Source organism: Hermetia illucens, chromosome 1, assembly GCF_905115235.1.
Source record: "Hermetia illucens chromosome 1, iHerIll2.2.curated.20191125, whole genome shotgun sequence".
In the NCBI taxonomy this organism is placed as follows: Eukaryota; Metazoa; Arthropoda; class Insecta; order Diptera; family Stratiomyidae; genus Hermetia; species Hermetia illucens.
The window spans coordinates 163,758,566-163,779,257 of NC_051849.1; the positions used below are offsets into that span (position 1 = coordinate 163,758,566).

Sequence of the window (20,692 nt, forward strand, 5' to 3'; positions counted from 1 at the left end):
ATTGGCCCAAAGACTGCTTACTTCATAATTGCGTGGGTTATTTGATGTTTCACTTGCTCCTAATAACAATAATAATCATCAATGCAACAACTCATCTGAGCAATAGTAATTAAACTAAACATCCACGCGTCATGTTTACAACACACATTAATTTTTTCGTTTGAATTAGGAAATATCTCAACCGTGTTAAATGATTCCTCTCAAGGAGCATAAAAACCAGATTAACTGGCACTTTTACGAGTATATGATCCACCTCCATTGCTGAAATATACTTTACTTTCCATGAATGAAGCAGCTTCTGAGCAAATTGAGTTAGAAGCTAAATGCCCATGTCTAGAATTCCGTGGCTTATCAAATTTAGCTAATATCTTCCGGCTTCTATAAATCAATCCCTCCGAGATGAATCGTTCCATCAAGAAACACCTGCGAATTGAAAGCGACATGGGAGATGATAATCTTTTACTTCATCATTGTATTAAACTGATATTGCTGGCAAAAGCCGAATATGGGCATCCTGCTCCTAGCCTACAGGTATGTCCCAAATGATAGCATCTTTGGGAATTCTATGTATACACCTACATATAAATTTGAAACGGATCAGCACCCATCGTTTGGAAATTCCTTTAGCCTGGCGAAATAATACTGTCGATTAGGCGGCTTTCATTATTAGATTTGTAATCGTCTCATCCATCGTTTGGAATTTCACCAGAAGAAGGTATGGTGAGAAGCTAAGCAACATCACGTTGAGTTTCAGGAAAATATCTGCACAAAATCCAATGCGCTACGACAACAGACATCTTTGCATGCGGAATTTGATTGTGTATTTTTGCAGAGCGATTTCCACTAATATAGCCATTAAGTAAAGGACACATTATGATACATTAGATAAAAACAGAGTATTTATCACCTCCATTTGCATGCATAAAGATCCAGTCGTGTGAAGATGGTAGAAACCATCTTTCCTGTTATGCTCCCTTTGAGAAAAAAATGAGGAAATATTTTGTTTTGTTACGATGTGAAATTTTCAAAAAACATCATCAGAAACCGCTGACTTGCACGATTCGTGGACGTAAATCCGCGCCCACGTACTAAATCACGGGACCGGTTAACAATTATGCTGTGATTCCTGAATGGCTGTCGCTTACCTTTCCCTTTCCGCAATATGGGGCTCTTTTTGCACATTAGTTACGAACGTCACTAATTCCTGCCATTTGTCTTCCGACTCAAGGGCATTACGATTCCTGTGGCCTCCGATTTGATGACGGCTCAAAATAAGACTAAAACGAAACATAAAAATTTCCGTTTTCGAAATATCGAATCTTAAAGTTTTCGAATTGGCAAAGCCTCTGAGCGCTCAGACCCTAGTGGTCCATTGTACTCCATTCGCCGGTGTAAATATCCCGGACTTATTTATGTATCGCAGGATTTCCATTAGTTGATGTGATGCTACCCGCTGCAGTTGAAGTACATCAGCATCAAAAGTCTGATGTGTGATGCGTCCATAGGCGGGGCACTCACATAGAAAATGTTCCGTTGATTCCACTTCCTCATTAAAGCAAGGACACGTACCATCTTGGATAATTCCTATTCTGAACATATGCCCAGCTAGTGAATTATAGCCAGTCAGAATGCCCACAATACTTCCGCAAGTCCTCCTGCTTTTCGAAAGAATAAACTTTGCAGTATGTTTGTTTGGCTCTAACAGAAAAAGTTTGGTGTGTCTAGCAGCATTAAGGCTCAGCCACCTGTCAATATGGGAAGCTTGTTCCCAGTTTTTGATAGTAGCATCAACCAATGATACTGACACCTCAATTGTTGATTCCGGTCCAGCATTGAGGAAGTTGAAGCCTCTTTTGCTAAGGCATCCGAGATTTCACTTCCCTCTATACCACAATGACCAAATGTACAGAGTAATTCCAACGTATTGAATCTAAAAACAGAGTTCAATCGATTTCTACATTCCTGAACGATTGAAGTAAACAAAGCACTACTCAACGCCGTCAATGTAGCTTGACTATCGTTGCAGATTGCGATGCGCGCCTGCCCTTCAACCGGTCGTCAATCATCCAGGTTGCCGATTGCATGTAAGGGAAAAACCCACTTCTCGTTTTTATTCGAAAGGTAGACTCCTGCTTCCGTTTTCGAGCCATTGGTGTAGAAGACGTCAATATATCTTGACACGCATTCTTCTGGTTCGTCACAGTTTTCCCTTCGTTTGAAGATATTATCCTATCTTCCACCAAACAGATGTGTGGAAATCCGAGAATCGGAAGGCGTTGCGAAGACTAGATTCAGTTCTCCCAATGACTCTTCCAATGTTCTGTTGCCCCCACGTCCATTATTTCGCCATAGATTTAATCAAATTAGTCTATAAGCTGCTCTCATTGCAGTGCTCTGAATAAACAAATCCAAGGACTACAAATTGAGTAATGCATTCAGAGCTGCGCTGGATGTGGTGCTCATTGCGCCGGTGATACCCAGACACACAGTTCTTTGTAGTGTGACTAGTTTACAGCGAAAACCCGTTTGTTTCACCTTAACTTACCATACTACGAATACATAAGCGAACATCGGCCTTATGATAGCAACATATATCCACCTGAGGCCTAAGTCCCCATGTCGGGTCAAAGGTCCGACTACATAGCCCATAAGCTATGAGAACTGGTTTCATCTTTACCTCTTCGTGTTTCTTCCAAAGAAGCTTCTTGTCTAGAATAACTCCCAGATATTTCATTTCTTCGGAGAGTTGAAGGGTTGCACCCCGCATCTCTGGGAGGCAAAGACCATTCAATTTCCTCCTTTTTGTAAATAATATCATTGTGGTTTTATTTGGATTTACTGAAAGTCCCTGACTAAAACACCAACTGTCAATCAAGTCAGTGGCGCACTGTGTATTTCTACACACCATTCCGATCACAACCAACAACCGGCACAGCCACGTCATCCGCATAAGCTTAAACGTGTATTGGTAGATTTTGCAGTTCGCATAGTAGTGAGTTGATCAAAATACTCCGCAGAAGTGGCGATAACACACCTCCTTGGCGGCAGCCTTTCGTCACTTCCATTATTAGGTAGCGATCAACACCCGCTTCAGCACAGACCAATCTCTGCGTTAATATAGTGTAGATCCACTTTATTAGAGTTTCGTCAACACCATGCTCTCTGGCGGCATCACATAGCCTTTGGAAGGACGCACAGTAAAAGGCCCCTTCAATGTCCACGAACACTCCCATTTTTGCAACCAAAGAATGAGGAGCAGACTGGCAGGACTTTCCGCCTTGGTAAGCATGTTGGTTTTGATTTAGTGGGTGCGACCTTAGCGCCTTCTTGCGAATGTGATGCTCAACCGTTCTCTCCAGACATTTCGGCGAAAATGATGTTAAGATGATTTTCCTGAAGTTCTTTGCATTTGAATAGTCATCTTTGCCAGGCTTTAGTATGATGACTATTTTCACCTTCAGCCAAGTGGGAGGCAAGTAACCCAGAACAAGGCATCCTCAAAAAATATTTCTCAGAAGTTGCTCTCTACCTTCCTTCAGCATCTCTGGGCAGATGCCATCCATGCCAGATGCTTTGAAGTGTTCAAATGATAGTATGGCAGCTCTCACCTTTTGATTGGTAACAACCACTCTTGCAGTGACCCAATTCCCCTTGCAAAACCGTTGTGTTGTAGGGTGGTTGAAACCGCCAATTCTCTTCTTCCCACTTCTGAGACCTGTTCTCCCGGGTGGTGTACTTTCAAGAGAGTCTGTAAAGACTCAACTCTGGAGTCCGTGAAAGTACCATCCGGTTTTCTAAGAGAGTCCAACTTGGCCGACTCATCCTTATTAAGGACTCTTCACAGCCTGGAAGTCTCCCTTTCACCTTCTAATTCCTTACAGTATGCTCTAAAAGATTCTTGTTTCGAACGTTTTTCGCGTCTCTTATATTCACGCTGTGAGTTCTGGAAGCTTAGCCAGTCTTTATCTTTATTGCTATCGAAAGCACGATTTAGAAGTCGTCTGGTTGATTTCTTGGACCTTTGCGGGTCTCGGTTCCACCATGGAACCGTTTTACCACGTTGGTCTCGGGAAATAGGGCAATCCTCTTGAAATCACTCTAAAAGTGTGCGATTTAGAGTTTTCAATTGATCTTCTATCGCCAAAGGTACCCTTAGTAGCCTTGTCCAATCCGTTTTCCTAAGATTCCGTCTTTGTATTACAGGCTGTTCGCCTGCAATAGTCAGACTAAGTTGTAAGTAACGGTGATCTGCAAGTGAGACTTCATTTAGTACTAGTCAGTTTCTAATTAACTCTAAGAACTTTGAACGATCGGCAATGATCAATTACTTCACTTTTTCTTGGCTCCACGAATATAGGGGCGCACCCTACGTTCGCGGTCATCACACCAGCTGAAGTGATAAAATCAAACTGTTTCTCTCCTCTGGGATTATATTTGCTACTGCCCGAATAAATATGCTCCAACTTTTCCAGCTTTGTTGCCAGTAGGTGCGAAGAAGCTTTGGCATGCTGCAGGTTGATTTGACTAACTCTAATGTTTGTAGCCATAAGTGCAGTCTAACATGAAAACCTCCGCTAACTGGAGAGTCTGCTGCATTCAGTGAGGATCTCACCGAGGTAATCAACTTGTCCTCAATTTCCACTGAAAGTTCCGCTTTCTTTCGTTCGATTTCTCTGGATATCGCCATACTTGGTGGTGTAGCAAAGTCCATGTCCTCATTTCCAAGAAACTTCAGGCTCTTTCGCAGTGCCTTCCGTTATCGTTGGCTGGAAGCCCTCCCAGCTTCACTGAGTGCGAACTGCATGGATCTATTTCCACATACCGGCGTTATACCAGTTGCGTCCACATTACCAGCTTCTCTTTCTTCTGTTTTTCCAGGTGAAGTTTCCTTCTGCCAAGCGTTTCCCTCCCGTATTTTAGAAGAGTTGGGCAACAGTGTCATCGACTGGCCGGCCGTAATCAGGTTTCCAGTACCTCTCATTAAGAAAGTTGCTGTACTATCCTTTTTGGCTGATCGCGCCGTAGACACCGCGTGTAGGCTTTCCATTGAAGTGGAGAGCCTGTCTTCCACAGATTTCTCCGTGGGGGAACATGAATTTGGTGGTTTCAGAGAATGGGTCCGTTGAGGAGATGATCATTTTCGGCCCCCCGCACTCCCCACCTTTCCAACAAGTGGTTTTGGAACCGATTTTGGAAAGTACTAATCTAAACTTAACTACAACCACAATAATATCGTCGGCGAAACCTATTACTTTTACTCCTTCTGGTAAATGTAGGCGGAAGACTCCATCATACATGATGTTTTACAAGAATAGACTCAGTACCGACCACTGAGGGATTCCAGCCGAGACACGGTAGTAATACCGTTCTTACTTAGAGTATGGAAGCGATAAAGGAACCCTCTCTGTAAAGTATGATAGTAGGACACTATGTTCCTCAGATAGCGTGGAGTGTTCATTCGGATGGGGGACGTTTTGGTAGCCTTGCTAGTTTACTGAGTTAAAAGCATTCTTCACACCCAACATGACTGCTGCGCAGTTCTCCTTTAACCCTCATCGCCATCTCTCGGGGGAGTATACCCTTCCTCTTTAACACGGAGACGTTCAATCCGGGAGTTGTCTGCGAGGAGTTACTCTTTCGAATTATCTCTGTCAGTTTATAGAGATCTCTAATACTCTCAATAGCATCCATCATTGGTTGATGAATGAAACGTTTCTTGCGTCCAGCATCTTGACCAATTTGCTTACCAAGCTTATGAAAGTTGCTTCATTCCATGACTAAGTCTATTTCCATATCCACGTTCAGTGGCATTTTGGATTCGTATTCGCTAACTTTCTGTTATGAGCTTGCTTTTGGTGATCTTGAAATTTTAAAATTCCACTCGAAAGAATTTTTCTCTTTTGCCAGTATCAGTTCGCGGCTATTGTTTCTTCCGTTATTATTTGTGTTATTCATATTCATGTTAATTAGGTCCCTCTTCCCACACATTCCCCACCCTGGCCAGCAAAGAGGCAAACAACTTCGTGCCGATGAAACACTTTGATGTCGCTTCAGTATTTGCGGGCGGACCTTTACAATTTTGCCATCCTCAGCGGGCACTCAGGCTCACAAATCGCATAGAAGTCATTACAAATGGGGCGCAATGTGGGGCGCAACGTTTCCTAGTTTCATGGCCCAACATTGGTTCGGATACGTGAATCAGTGGCCTCTTTCGGCTCGCAACTTCGTTTGGATAGTTTCTTATCATTGTTCCGTATATGTTGCCTTCCGACCTTCGGAGGAGGGTTTTTCCTTACCTTTATGTGAAAGCTTCCGACTTTTAACTTATTTCTCTTTTTCTGGTTCTGTGTGAAACAAAACCTTATTAAATTTTATGGGAAGTTGGTAATTGCGAACGAACGAAAAAAATCATAAAGATGGCACTATATGGTGTCTAGGCTTCGAAATACCATCCATACTGATATCTATTCAAATAAAGTTAACAATAATATAATACTATAATTTTTAGTAATTAACTGCAAAACCCTCTTAAATTGATCCTAGAATCATAAAATTCCACAGTGATATAGACTACAATATAAAGCATGATCGTACAATTTGGAGGAAATCGCACTATTATTAACAAAGTTATAATAGGTCGCAATTTTCGCTAATGGGACAGTGTTTTTATATGAGAAACACACAAAACCTCTCATACATGAAGCATCCAAATTCTAGTTTGCCAAATTGTTACACATACACACATATATGATAACTATGCACTCTGAGGCGGGGCCTAGCGTGCCAACAATGTATGCGCTTCATCTCTCTCAATTCTTGACGTGTATTCCCGAGTTGTGATCTCCCCTACTTATCCACTCGCTTGATATCCGCTCGGTTAGTGAAATGACGGGAGAGTGCGCCGATCTTTCGCGCTTTCTTCTGATCATCCTTCACTTAATCAATTCAGTTGTTTCCTTTGTACGATTTGTTTTGTTTCTCGATTTCAAAATGTCGAAATGGACAAGTGATATTTGGTAACCCTGAAGCTCATTGAACAATACAACACACACGTGTTTGTGGGATTTCAGATCGGCTGCTTATAGGGACAAGAACAGGCCTCCAATTTTTCATTAATTTCATTCAACAAATCAAGAATAAATTTGCTTATAGCTGGTTCAGAGACGGAAAGAAGATTTCAACAAGCGGTGGCTAGCTCCGGAAAGCAACTTCCATGACGGTGTCTGTTTTTTTCAAATTTAGGAGTAATCACGTCAAGCAAACTATCAAACTGCTGGTTTTTCACCCTCATAAAGAATCCGTATTCTTTAAGGTCTTCGATTTCAAATTAACTCAAAACAATTGCAGTTCCTCCCTTCATATGTCTTCTCAATAGCCACCGTCTTGTCCATATTCGTTTAATTCCACTGACAATATTCTGTTCAATTTCCATAAATAATGGAGGTATGAGCATATTACAATAGCGCTTGCGAAGTTTTCCAATCTACTCCTCCTACTTCGCGGTGCAATCATGGCGCGGAACACTCGACATGACTGACTGTCTCGTCCCTACCTGGCACAAATTTAAACATATACTCCCCTATCGAAGTATTCATTCGAATACTCGGCCTTAACTGAGTTGTCCCTTTCTCAATTCGCGGCAAGCAATGCTTCCAAGATGGATAAAGGATTTGACACCCTGGATGTTGTCCCCATTGAGCCTCATTTTCCAAAACCAAAGCTATTTAGCTAAGGTCCAGGGGGCAGTAAGGAAGCAAATGGATATTATCAGCATAGATGAGTTGTTAAAAGAAATATAACATCATTCATTGAACCATCTCTACGTCCTTCTTTCAGCATGAAAGAATGTCCTCCTATGCAATAGCATTCCACTTATACTCCTTGTTCATGCTGACGAACATTTTATCCAAGTCAATAAAAAATAGGTAAAACGATGATCTAAATTGTGTGCAGTGCTCCATAATAATCTGGTGCGGGAGATCGAGAGCGGAAATTAGACTGCTCTGCCAACCAAGCTTATGAGGAATTCTCTGATGAACGGTTACAGTTTCGTAACTGTATAGAGGCAACTAATAGGACGCTGTTTCACCTCTGTCCTGAGAGCAGCCTGAACGAACCAAAAGTCATCGTGAGTACAAATTATATTGACCTTACTTCAGATGAAAGCTTGGTCGGAGCTTAAGGATTAAGATTGAACAAATGGTAGTAAGTTCCCGCTGCAATGGTACGAAAGAATAAGCCGTCATCTCGATTTGCTTTTGATCAGTTGGGTACTAAGCCTGTAAAAGTGATCCGTGGATCAAAAGAGTGGGAGTCAGTTTCTCCAATTTGGTCCAGTCTGACATTGTGGATGCAGTCTTAGGATTCCAGGACTATTCATGGAAATGTCCTTCCTCCTTCTACGGAATGATAACGATCCTCAACTTCCCTTCCAGAGGGAGGAGGAAGTATTTCAGATTTTGAAGATTTGAAAATGAATGGCATCATCAGCTCTGCAGAGACTGCGAAGGCTGCTTAGAAATGTTCCACAGCGAGACTGTCAAGGCCGGCAAAGATAATTTCACATTTTGGAGCACCAGTCCCTATCAGCATTTTACGGTGGTTTGTCATTGCATCTGTGTCAAGCCAATCATGAAAACTTTTTCTTTCTAAAGTTGATATTACTTAAGGATTAACCGTTGAAGTAAATGCAGATAACTGGCAGATTAAGTCAAAGAAATATCATAATATACCTCGAAAAAGGAAGTGGGATGGAGAAATGGTGCTGAGAAGGAAATTTGACGTATTTGTTCGGGAGAAGCTACTTATGCTATGTGGTTGTTGCAAATCATAATATTCTTTGAATTCCATTATAGCATTAACCGGTTCATCACACCGTCCGGAGAGACGTCCATGAGGTCCAGTAGTGCTTCGCCCAGAACTGCTTCCCACTGAAAAAAAGAAACTTTGCCTTCTGTTGTGCGGTCCGAGACATTGTTGGACAACAAATAAAGGGCAGATTACGCATCAAAAGTAAAGTGTTTTTTAATGATTAGCCAAACTAATACATTTATTGGCTCAAAAAACAGCAGCAGTCGCGAACCCTATGCAAAAATGGAGATGCGCGGATTGTGTTAATATCGTTAATATCTCGGAATAGAGCAGATTCTGAGCAAATTGACGAAGACGATTTTGCATTCATCATCGTCAATGGCGCAACAACCGGTATCCGGTCTAGGTCTGCCTTAATAAGGAACTCCAGACATCCCGGTTTTGCGCCGAGATCCACCAATTCCATATCCCTAAAAGCTGTCTGGCGGCTTGACCTACGCCATCGTTCCATCTCAGGCAGGGTCTGCCTCGTCTTCTTTTTCTGCCATAGATATTATCCTTAAAGACTTTCCGCGCTGGATCATCCTCATCCATACGGATTAAGTAACCCGCCCACCGCAACCTATTGAGCCGGATTTTATCCACAACGGGAGAGTCATAGTATCGCTCATAGATTTCGTCCTTATGTGGACTACGGAACCGTCCATTCACATGTAGTGGGCCAAAGATTCTTCGGAGGCTTCTTCTCTCGAACGCGGCTTGCTAAGAACCCAAATCGCCGAGGAATACATAAGGACTGGGCAAGATCATTGTCTTGTACAGTAACAGCTTGAACCCTATGGTGAGACGTTTCGAGCAGAACAGTTTTTGTAAGCTGAAGTAGGGTCTAGCTGTTATCGGTTGTGGTTTTCGACCCTAGATAGGAGAAATTATCAACAGTCTTAAAGTTGTAGTCTCCTATCTTTAGTCTTCTCGTTTGACCAGTGCGGTTTGATGTTGTTAGTTGGTTGGTTTTTGGTGCTGACGTTGCCACCATATACTTTGTCTTGCCTTCATTGATGTACAGCCCAAGATCTCGCCTCGATTGCCGCCTGCTCGATCTGCATGGAGGCAGTTTGTACGTCTCGGGTGGTTCTTCCCATGATGTCGATATCGTCAGCATAGGCAACTTTTTCCAGGCCCAGGTTAGTGAGGACGCTTGATAGAGCATCCCCTTGTCCTAGAACGATGTTGAATTGTCTCGAGAGTGGACTTGTTGCTTTTATATGGCCTCGCGCATTGATCAGTGTCCGCCTAGTTTGTCGTATTAATTTCGTCGGGACACCGAATTGTCTCATGGCTGCATACAGTTTTGCCCTGACTATGCTGTCATAGGCGTCTTTAAAATCCATAAAAAGATGGTCTAACTGATGCGCATATGGCGACTTATGATTTTTAAGCCGATGGATTGATTGCACGGACTGTTTCTTCTATACTTTATGGTGGCAGTATTTGTCCTTTGTCTTCAGTTGGTGGGACCTCCAACTCGCCGATGTTCTGACGGTAAAGCAGTTCATCAAAGTACTCAACCCAACGCTCCAATATGCCCATTCTGTCGGAAATTAGATTTCCTCTCTTTGCCTCGGCAGGGCGAGCATCGAGATGTATAAGGCTTCATCCTGCTGACTTGTTTGTAAAATTTCCGCGTCTGGTGCGTTTGCTACCGGGATTCTTCTGAACCGTTGCTAGGTTAAATTCATCGTCGAACCAGTCGTTCCGACTCTTTCTGTGGCTGGGGCCAAGTATGTTTGTGCCCATATTTATGATAACGTTCTTCAGGTGGTTGTGAAGATCATTTGTTGGTGCTTCATGTCCTGGATCTGTATTGACTGCGGTTATTGTGGCATCCATTTCCCCTTTATAGGTTTTACAGAGGGTTGTGCAGTGGATGGCTTAAGTGTTAACTCTCACCTGATTGTCAGAGATTCTGGGTGGTGTTATTATTCGTGCCCGGAGCACCATGCCAACGATGTTGTGTTGAGACATTCATCAAGGCTGAGAAGTTGCGACGTTCGATCAACACGTGGTGAATTTGGTGGAAAGGACGTGTGGAGCCTCAGACAGGCTTGGAGAGTTCATTCAACTGCCTCGTAGAAAATATGCTTCTCCATCTCTGCAGTCTCCTCTGTAGGGGGGTGGACGTTGTTGAGGCTTATATTTCTAAATTTGCCTCGCAAGCGCAAAGTGTGTATCTTTTCGCTTATGTTTTCAATGCCGATAACAGCAGGATTCATTTTTTTGGCTGACTTGTATATGGCGTAGTGGCTCTTCTCCAGTAAACCGGTCCCTCTCCTCTCTCATGCGCCGCTGTTACGTCAGTCCTATATTGGGACAAGGTATTGGCTAACTGCTTGGCAGCTCCATCTCTGTACAGGGAGCGCACGTTCCATGAGAAAATGCGCAAATTGTTAATAGATTGTCGTGGTACAGCCATTCCACTCCGAGGCTCCTTTTGTGTCTTCGTAACAAATTATTTTCCGTGTAGTGATGTCAGCCCTACCCAATCCTCAACCTGAAAAACCAGTTAGTACAATTTGTCCTGTTTTTAGGCCCTGGAGATTCGCCTTCATCCTTCTCCGTCTGCAGCTTTTCGTTAAGGAAGAGCTGCTAGCGGTCACCACGTGAGGGGAGATATGGTTTGGCGGTAGAGCTGTTGGTGTTAATTTTCAATAGACCTTCCTTAATGTAATCACTTACTAATAGACTCATTTGAATTCACCCACTTCAGTAGTGGTCCAATGTTGCAAAACATATATTTAAATAATTTCTATGAGGCAAGTATGTGTACTGCACACGTGCGATGCAAAAACATTTTCCATAACTTCACACTTATTCCCCTTTTATAGACTATATCGTAAAAATTCTCATTTCTCCAATAGCTCCCATTGTTACAACTTTTCATGGCAGTCATAATATCAACCCGACGTTTACTGCAGTAGACAATAAACTAAATGGCAAAGGAAGCAGCTAAAGAAGTTCAAGGAATCTGGGGTAGTTTGTGCTGAGGGAGTGGGCTAATAGTACATGGATTACTATCTACGGTGATTTCTAATGCAAAGTTAGGGAGAGTATTCATTAAATTACGAGAAATCCTACACGGGCAAATATGCATAATGGCGGAAGGAAGTTCTTGAATCCCCCCTTGAAATGAAGTGCAACTTAGATAAACACAACTAGAATAACGCCTCCAGCAAAGAGTATTTATGGAAAATTATCAAGGATTGGGGTTGGGAGTTTGTAGGAAGATAATTGTATATTCGGTTAAGTTTTTGGGTAGAAAATGAAAATGGATGATTAAAATCTACTTAAACTTTCATAAGCACATAACCAGATCCCCTTCCTGGGGGTTTTCATTGAAAATTTTTCTTCCATGGTATTCATGGTTGAGTTTTGGCTACATTCTAATTTTTAGTTTAAACTATGCTGACAGGTGAATCCAACATCTGTTTACCATAGTGAGGTTAAATTACAATCTTCACATTTCATTTTTAAATGCAACTGCACACCTAGGATACTAAATAAACGAATTGATGTAAAGTACTCGTATATTGCAGCCTTAAACAGAATATTAATTCCGTTTTTTTACTTTTTGCAAATAGTCATTAAAAAAGAGGAATAACCATTTCTAACGGGCCATTAAAGACTAGCTAATGAACCCAGTATATAATCATTAGTTCTGTTCGCATCCCCTTTTTTTGAAATGGTATCTTTTGAGTATCACACTTTCAACGTTTATAAGACGGTGTCATTTAGCATTATCGCCACTATAAGAAAGATTGATGAATGCTGAGCATTTGTAAAAACTTGTAACGACGAAAACGTAAAAATTTGGTGAATGCCTTATGGTCGTTGAAATCTAATTTGGCTACTATTAAGGAAGTGACTTTCTTAAAACTTCAACTTAACAGTAATTTCTATGTGAAAATTACATGGTCTTAATATTGTCACTACATTTCGTACGTATTTGTATAGGTATATGTACTTATATATTGATATCGTACGAGAGAGGACGAAATATAAAAGGGAATTCCGTTTAAGGTCCCGTAAATCGAAGAGACAGAGTGGAGCCTCTCCTCCCTCTGGGCTCTGTGGCATAGAGGAGTTCCAGGATAATACCCATCCTTATCAACTAATATTGATTCATTCCTTATTTAATTTATTTCACTTCCTATATGTAAAGGGATTCACAGACCACACGCTCTTACCAAATTTTTTGACAATCGGGCCAGCCATTTCTGAATAAATTGGGTGTGACAGACAGATAGACAGACCTGTGTAGAGTTCCCAGATCTCCCATCAAGCGCGTCTCTTCGTGCGGATAAGAGAATGCTCGGCGGATGCCTAGCATTGTGCACTTGTACACATTTGGAGGTGTGCATGAATGGACATGTTTATGCGCAAGTCGGGTAGGTAGGAGAACCCCACAAACCTGTAGTCAAAAATGGCTATGGAAAGGACGCCCAGAACTGGAAACCAATATAGAAGGAGATAGGGCAGAAAAATTTACGGTGCAGTGACTCGCAACCTCCGCACTGGCGGCATTTAGGAGTGGGCAACCGGCCCCCGGCCGTTGATATTCCTCGACTGCATTGCCTCGGTGCTGGAGTACTTGACCACCGGTGTATGTAATATTCTACAAGTAGCCTGGAAAAAGAGGCATTTAAAAGGAGTACATCACTCCCGAGAACGCCTATTCCAAAAACACGAAAGGATGCCTCACAAACTGGTCATGCCCACAATGGGATGACTAGACCTGGGAGATGTCGCTGGACTTAGTATTTGATTCATTTAGGAGTAACTTGACGATCCTGCGGTTTTCCTCCGGAGTTAACATTGGTGAAGGAAAGACATCAGGGAAGCTCCCGAAAGGCTAATAAATACGGAATTTCCCAGTGGGAAAACCAAGCAGAAGAGCAGTGCTAGAATACGGACGAATCATCGTTTTCCCTACTTGGAGGAAAGATAATACACAATGTTCGCCAGGCCATCAAAAACATGATCCGAACCATTCTTGTAAGGTAATAGTACCAAGAACGAAAAAAATACCTCGAAGAAATCGAGCGTTACCCAGGCAACAGAAGTCACCCCTCCTCAAAATACAAAGGGCGGTAAGCTTGAAAAGAGGAGAAGAGAGGGCTCGGAAGATTATTTAGGATCTTCGCAGCAAGCGAAAAAGCAAAAATGCCTCTCACCAGCAAAGGAGAAGGTAAACACAGTGACCTAAAACGCGAAAACAGCGGCGCTGGCTCCAATCGAACCAAGGTAGGTAAATGTCCAAAAATCACCAAGGTTGGCGGAAAGAGAAATGCGATACATAAAAGAAGATTACAATCCGAATTGATTATCATCTCGTTTTTCGAGATGTGATATGACTTATGCCGATATAGTCAGGAAGATCAAATCCGCTCCTGAGCTGATGGACCTTGGAGAAAACGTCAACTAAATCAGACGCTCCCAAAAAGGAGATTTGATGGTGGAGTTGAAGAAGTCTCCGGGCAAAACGGTCGAAAACGGGCCAGAAAGTAGGAGATTGTTATACAATGGAAAGGCATTGATGAAGTCATGACCAAGTAGTAGATATACTGTAGTTTCAGATTCTTTCCAACTAGAAAACAAATTAAATCGAATACCGGAAGCCGACAGCAGGTATGTTGGTTTTATTGATTTTTATGGTTTTTGTTTGTTGGTCAAACAAAACCTTATTTAAGTCGGTTTAATTTCTGTCTGTCGGTCACATACACTGAAAAGTCTCGATTAGTACTTTTTTAAGGTTTAGACTTAGTGTTGACAAAAAGGGAATGCGGGGAGTAAGGCGGATCAAAAGTATTGATCCCATTAAGGGCCCATTTTCATAAACTACTCAATCGAAAAATCTGAAAATCACGAGCTGCCTCTATACGGTGTCCACATCTCCGAATACTCCCCATATTGATATCAACTCAAATTAAGTTAATACAGTAAAATCTCGATAGCTCGAATGTTCAACGGACTAAGAATTTGATACGAAACATCGAGATTACCAATTATCTGGAAATACTAATAATCGATGTGCGAATTATCGGGATTCCACTGTAATAGTATATTACTTTTTTTTTAGAAAATTGATTGGAAGCTCTCCTGAAGCTCTAGAGTGTACTATGCCCAAGTTTGATTAAAATCGTACACTGCTAATAAAGTTACAGCAGCTCAAAATTGTCTTTTCCATGTTAACTTACTACACCCCGAAATACTACATATCAACATACGACTAAAGTGAGTAGTTTGGCATGGTAAAATACATAAACATTATGAGATACATTCATGTGAAACAGTTCCAGACTCAAATATACTTAGATAAGAAATAAACGAAACCTTTCATACCGGAAGCACCTAGCCCAGAGCAAGACATCCTCGAAAAATATTTTTTAAAAGTCGCTCGAAGTGCTTTATACCCTCCTTAGCATTGCTGGCTAGACAACATCCATGCCAGGTGCTTTGAAGTGTTCAAATGATAGTATAGCAGCTCTCATCTCTTCAATGATTACATTCACTCTCGTATCCCAATTTAGCTTACAACACCTTCGTGTTGAAAGGTTTGCAGAAACCACCAATTCCCTTCGTTCCACTTCGTTCTCCTGGATGGAGGGTAGGCAACTTCCAAGAGAGTCTGCATAGACTTAACTCTAGAGTCCGCGAAAGTACCATCGGGTTTTCTAGAAGAGTTCAACTTGGCCGACTCATTCTCATTAAGGAAACCTTTCAACTTCCAGTTCCTCACATTATGCTTTAAAATAGTCTTGTTTCGAACGTTTTTTCGAGCCTCTTATATTCACGTTGTGAGTTCCGGAAGTTTAATCAGTTTTCGTCCTTACTGCTTTTGCAAGCACGATTTAGAAGTTGAAGTCTGATTGATTTCTTGAGTCCTTTGCAGTTCTCGGTTGTACCCTAGAACGTTCAACCGCGTTTCCTCTAGAAATAGGACAAGCCTCTTCAAAGTGTGCGATTCAGAGTTTCCAATTTATCTTCTATCGACAAAGGAGTCCTTACTCTCCTGAGGATCTCCGCTTTGTTGCCAAAAAGTTCATTGAACTTTGTTCAAACAATTTTCCTAGAATTCCGTCTTTGTATTACAGACTGTTCGCCTGCACTAGCCAGACTATAAATTCTAACTAACGTTAATCTGAGAGTAAGATTTCATCTAGCAGTCGTCAGTCCCTAATCAACCCTAATCACTTTCAAATGCAGATTGTTAGCTCAATTACTTCACATCTTCTTGGGCTCACGGCGTGCCCTAGGTTCGCGGTTTTCAGATCAGCTGAAGTAATAAAAACAAATAGCTTCTCTTCTCTAGGATTACATTTGCTACTATTAATAATAATAATAATCGTTGACACAACAATCCAATTGGATCAGGGTCTTCAACTACGTTAAAGCACTTCATTTAAGACCGTAACGGTACACTACAAGTTTACAGTACCCTGTAGGAGGTAATGCACCCGCCCGAAATTATTACCCTGATTTGACTCTGGTACGCATTCACAGCTGCGTCGACTGGTATCCGACGGTATACCGAACACGCATTTGCTACTGCTCCAACAAATATGCTGAACGTTCGCATCACAAATTATTAAGAATTCAAAGCCACTTAATTCTACATACACTACCAGATCCCCTAGTTCTTGCGTCGGTGGAGGACACAAAGAATCATAGGGTAAGTAAGCAGAGGCGACTATGATGTTTCTCCCCTAACAACTAACCAGGTATTTAAAGTTGAAGGGAACAAGGTCCTGGGAAAAGAATTGTCTTAGCATGGTTGCCTCTAACAATTTTGACATCTGAACGCACGGCATCCATCTCGAGGATCTTTCATCCAGGAATTTCCTAGTCCCCTTGACTTCGCCCTTGAACCAGAAATATATAAGGACAGTTCTGCAACTGCGCCAGCCTTGCTACCAGTAGGTAGGAGAAGGTTTGGCATAATGCAGACTAGTTTTACTAACTCTTATGTATGGATCTGTCTGCACATACAAAAATTAGACGAGTTGCGTCAACACTACCAGCTCCCCTTTTTTCGGCATTTCTTGGTAGAGGAAGACGAAAAGGTTCTAAAAACAAACCTGTAGTCCCGTCTCTTTTGCGGCAGAAGTTTCCTTTTGCCAAGCCTTCCTCTCCCGTTTTTTTTTAGAGGAGTTAGGCAACAGTGTCACCGACAGGCTGCCCGTAGTCAGGTTTCCAGTTTCTCTCATTAAGGAGCAACTGTACTATCCTTTCCGGCTGACCACGTCAAAGACACTGGGTGTAGGTTTTCCACTGAAGTGGATCATCTGTCTTCCGCAGATTTCTTCGTGTCTCGACTACGACCTGATTACTCAAAGTCGCGAGCGGATTTGAAGTCTGGGACTTCTCACCACTTGGGAAATTACAATCCTTTGTTTCCATCTTCATGTGTTTTTGTACACCCTTAGTGTAGTAGTAAACTACCACAGGCTGCCCCACTATATCAAGGTTGTGTCCGAGGGAACTACTTTCAAAATTTAGCTGGGGGGGAAGTGAAACAGCATCTGATCAAATGCATTCACCCTAGACTAAATGAGTGTGATGCATACGAAACAATTTTCGTTGAAAATGGAATTTCAATCTTTTACATTTGACCTAATTTTGCATGAGCTGTGCCGAGTATCTTTGTCAAAACTTACTAATAGGCAAACACGATTCTCTTAAAGTTCCTTCTATTCTCGGCACTACTGCTGGAGGGGGTGAAAGGTTTTTGTTTTTTGGTAATCATGTAGTAACCTTTCATTCTGACAAGTCATTTTGGATTGCCATTTCACGAGAAATAAAAATCATCACAGCAACTATAATTAACCTACCACCTACCCAAACATATTTATCTGGTCGCCACCTCTTTGTGGCTGCAACTTATATTAGTTTTTTCGCTGTCAGTAGATAAGGTCAACGAACGCAGTCAAACTTTTCCCTCAACTTACACCGTCATGGGTAATTGCTGGCAACAACCAACCGCAAACTCAATTGAAACATTTGTGAACAACAAAAAAAGTCATAGAGATAAACTTTGTATACTCTCCACTAATATAAACTAATTAGGAACAATGAATCTGCGAGTTAGGCAGATTTTACAAATGACGTAACCGCCAGGGTTTCGGGAGAATTACATTAACTTTGAAATTTGAAATTTGTTGGCTATGAAAGCATTTGGGATAAAAAAGTGAGTAAAATACGAATCCACAAAAAGGAAGGCAAAGATTTTTAACCTAAAAAAATCATACGCAAACGACTATTGATAATTGTAAGCATTTACGGTTCCGATCCGAAAATGCTGTAAAATATTAAAATTACTCTAAAGCAAACATTTTCCTGACTAGAACCTTCTAAGGTGAGCTAAAATTTATTCTATTATGTGCACTTATCCCTAACACCAGTGGCCATAATCTCATTCAATCATTGTCATCTTATTGTTCGAAAATTTCCCTTCCTGAAGCAGGCAATGTTGACTTTGGGATCAGAAACCTCTGAACAGTATTCACATTTCGCTATCCCCAAAACCGATTTTCTTTATTTGAATCTTGTTTAGCCAATATTACCTATTGACAAATACGGCGAATGGATTCCCTTGAAAATCGGTGACTGATTTCATATCAAATTTTCACGTAAATTTCAGTCCCCAAAAGGAATGACTACAAGGAGTTTCGTTCCTATATCTATACGTTTGTGTACATGACTGTTTGCAGGCAGCTTTGTTGAACATGTCACGAATGTGTGCCAGGGAAGACGAAATAGGATGGTGACAGATAGTGAGGGTATTCATTTCGTGTCACGTGAAATCGGCTTGCATTTGGTCGGTTCTCAGCTTTATGGGCTTCTATCGTGTTCACTCTAACCTACCACCCAACGATTTAACATGTTGTGAAGTGCTGTTTGTGGAAAGTTAACAGCTAACCCTTTTACTGCGATAAAAGCTTCACCTGATTTCTAGGATCTAAGACTGAACTTCTTTTTAAATTGGTTTTTATGGAATTATTGTGAAGTGAGCCAAAAGTTTTATTAAGATTTATTTAACAACGGCCGAAACTATCTGCAAACTATTCTAGGTATCTAATATGGGCAAGGTGCAAGAAAATCGATTTCACGTAACTGAAATTCCTAGTAGAAATCTTGTGTCGGCAGGGAAGTCGTTAAAACCCTGGAAGCAAAGAAAATTAATAGTTATTTACCAAACGGAATCTACAATGACTGGTGTTGGTATTCACATATGGGGAGCGGAAAGTTTGTGGAGCAAATCCATTTATTTTCATAAGACAGTTTTGTTTTCGAAGTTGTACGGATTGCATCTGATAAGAAACACGAAAACTTTTATCTAAATTTCGCCATTTGGTTATACTTAAATAAACCGCAAGCGAACTGTAAGCAGCCAATTTTGTCTTTCGTGAGATAAAAGATCTAAAATTGAAAATAATTCAATAATCGTATCCGTGAACGCTTTTCTTTAATAAATAGGAAAATTTGTAAGTTACCAAGGTTTTGCATGATGTTAAGGAATTTGAATAGTTACATTGTGGCTTCATATCTTTTCAGAGTGTACTACTTTTGAAATCATTATTTAAGTTCGGCGTTCAAACAGATTGATTCAAGAGATCAAAAGATTTCCATCTTCCTTTTACCTACTCGCGCAATTTCAGTGATATCGATGCATAGGTACATACATATGTAGATGCGTATATGGGCAAACTTACATATATTCTTATAATATAAGAATATAATTTCTTCAGCAAAAATACTAGAACTTCCATCTTTTATTCCAGCTATAACATCCCTCGGATTACGGCCCGCTTGGAAGGCTTGATGGGAACCAATGTTGTTCGATTAACTGACAGAGCTTACATGCACCAATTGCGGAAAAGCCACGAGGCCGACTGTCAGGCTAAACTACAAGAACGTATTGACAAAAGAGAGGTAATTGCTCATATTTTAAATAAAATATTCGGATTTTTTCGCTTCAATTATTTCCAATTTAATTTCCAGAAACAAGAGAAAGAAAGACAGTATTTCTTAATTTTTCGAGGAAATTACAGTTCGGAAAATTGTCCGCATTCTTTCAAGCTTGCACATAGTGTGGCCCTGGTAATATTGTGTTCGTTATTTGTTTGGTTTTTAATTTCCGCCCTTTCGTATTTCGAAGTTAATTTATTTAAAATTATTTCGCAATTGTGTATTTAGATAGCCACTTTTATCTAAAGAAAGCCGCTGAATGGTCCACACTGAATAATTGAGTTTAAAACCCATCAACGAAGCTTATTGACTGAATCAATATGTTATCATTAAAATGTATTCTAACTTTCGAAATGAGGATATAGATAACAGTACAGTGTCACTGAATTACCTAAAGAACTAGTTATTGGAAAGAAAGTGAGTCTGTGTCGCTACAACATCTGTTCAAGAAGAAGAAATTGGCATAACAAGACAATCATGCAATTTTCTCGTTTTGCAGACCCCTCGAAATTTCATAATCAGCCTAATTTTTTTAAAAACTAATGCTGAACCCCTTCTCTCTCTTCCTCAGAGGGAACCACCCCTCTTAACAGGCTTGTATGGTTGTGACGAATTCCCTATCATATCCTATTCCTTATCCAGAATAGGCTTTGCAAATATTTGCTCATAATGATTTTGTTCCCAACCAACTCGTTTTCTATTCCTTAGAGGAAATATAATTATTATCGGCGGCTGTTGCGTCCTTCCAAGGAGTAAAAAAAGAGAATTAAGAACTGTGAATATAAAATAAATTTATGTAATAAAGCTGCAAAAAGCTTTCTTTCACTGTCTGCACACATTTTTAAGGGGGTCAGAT

At 41.0% G+C, this 20,692-nt stretch overlaps 1 protein-coding gene across 2 annotated transcripts in view; it reads left to right on the forward strand.

Annotated features, from left to right (window-relative positions):
* Positions 1-20,692, forward strand: part of LOC119661290 — a 48,700-nt gene that overhangs the window by 13,267 nt on the left and 14,741 nt on the right. Inside the window, exons 2-3 of one of the 2 annotated variants that reach the window (XM_038070567.1) lie at positions 19,650-19,800; positions 19,870-19,968. In XM_038070567.1, the coding sequence (XP_037926495.1) occupies positions 19,650-19,800; positions 19,870-19,968 (250 nt within the window). The remainder of the gene's footprint in view (positions 1-19,649; positions 19,801-19,869; positions 19,969-20,692) is intronic. The other variant, XM_038070568.1, reaches the window with a different exon arrangement.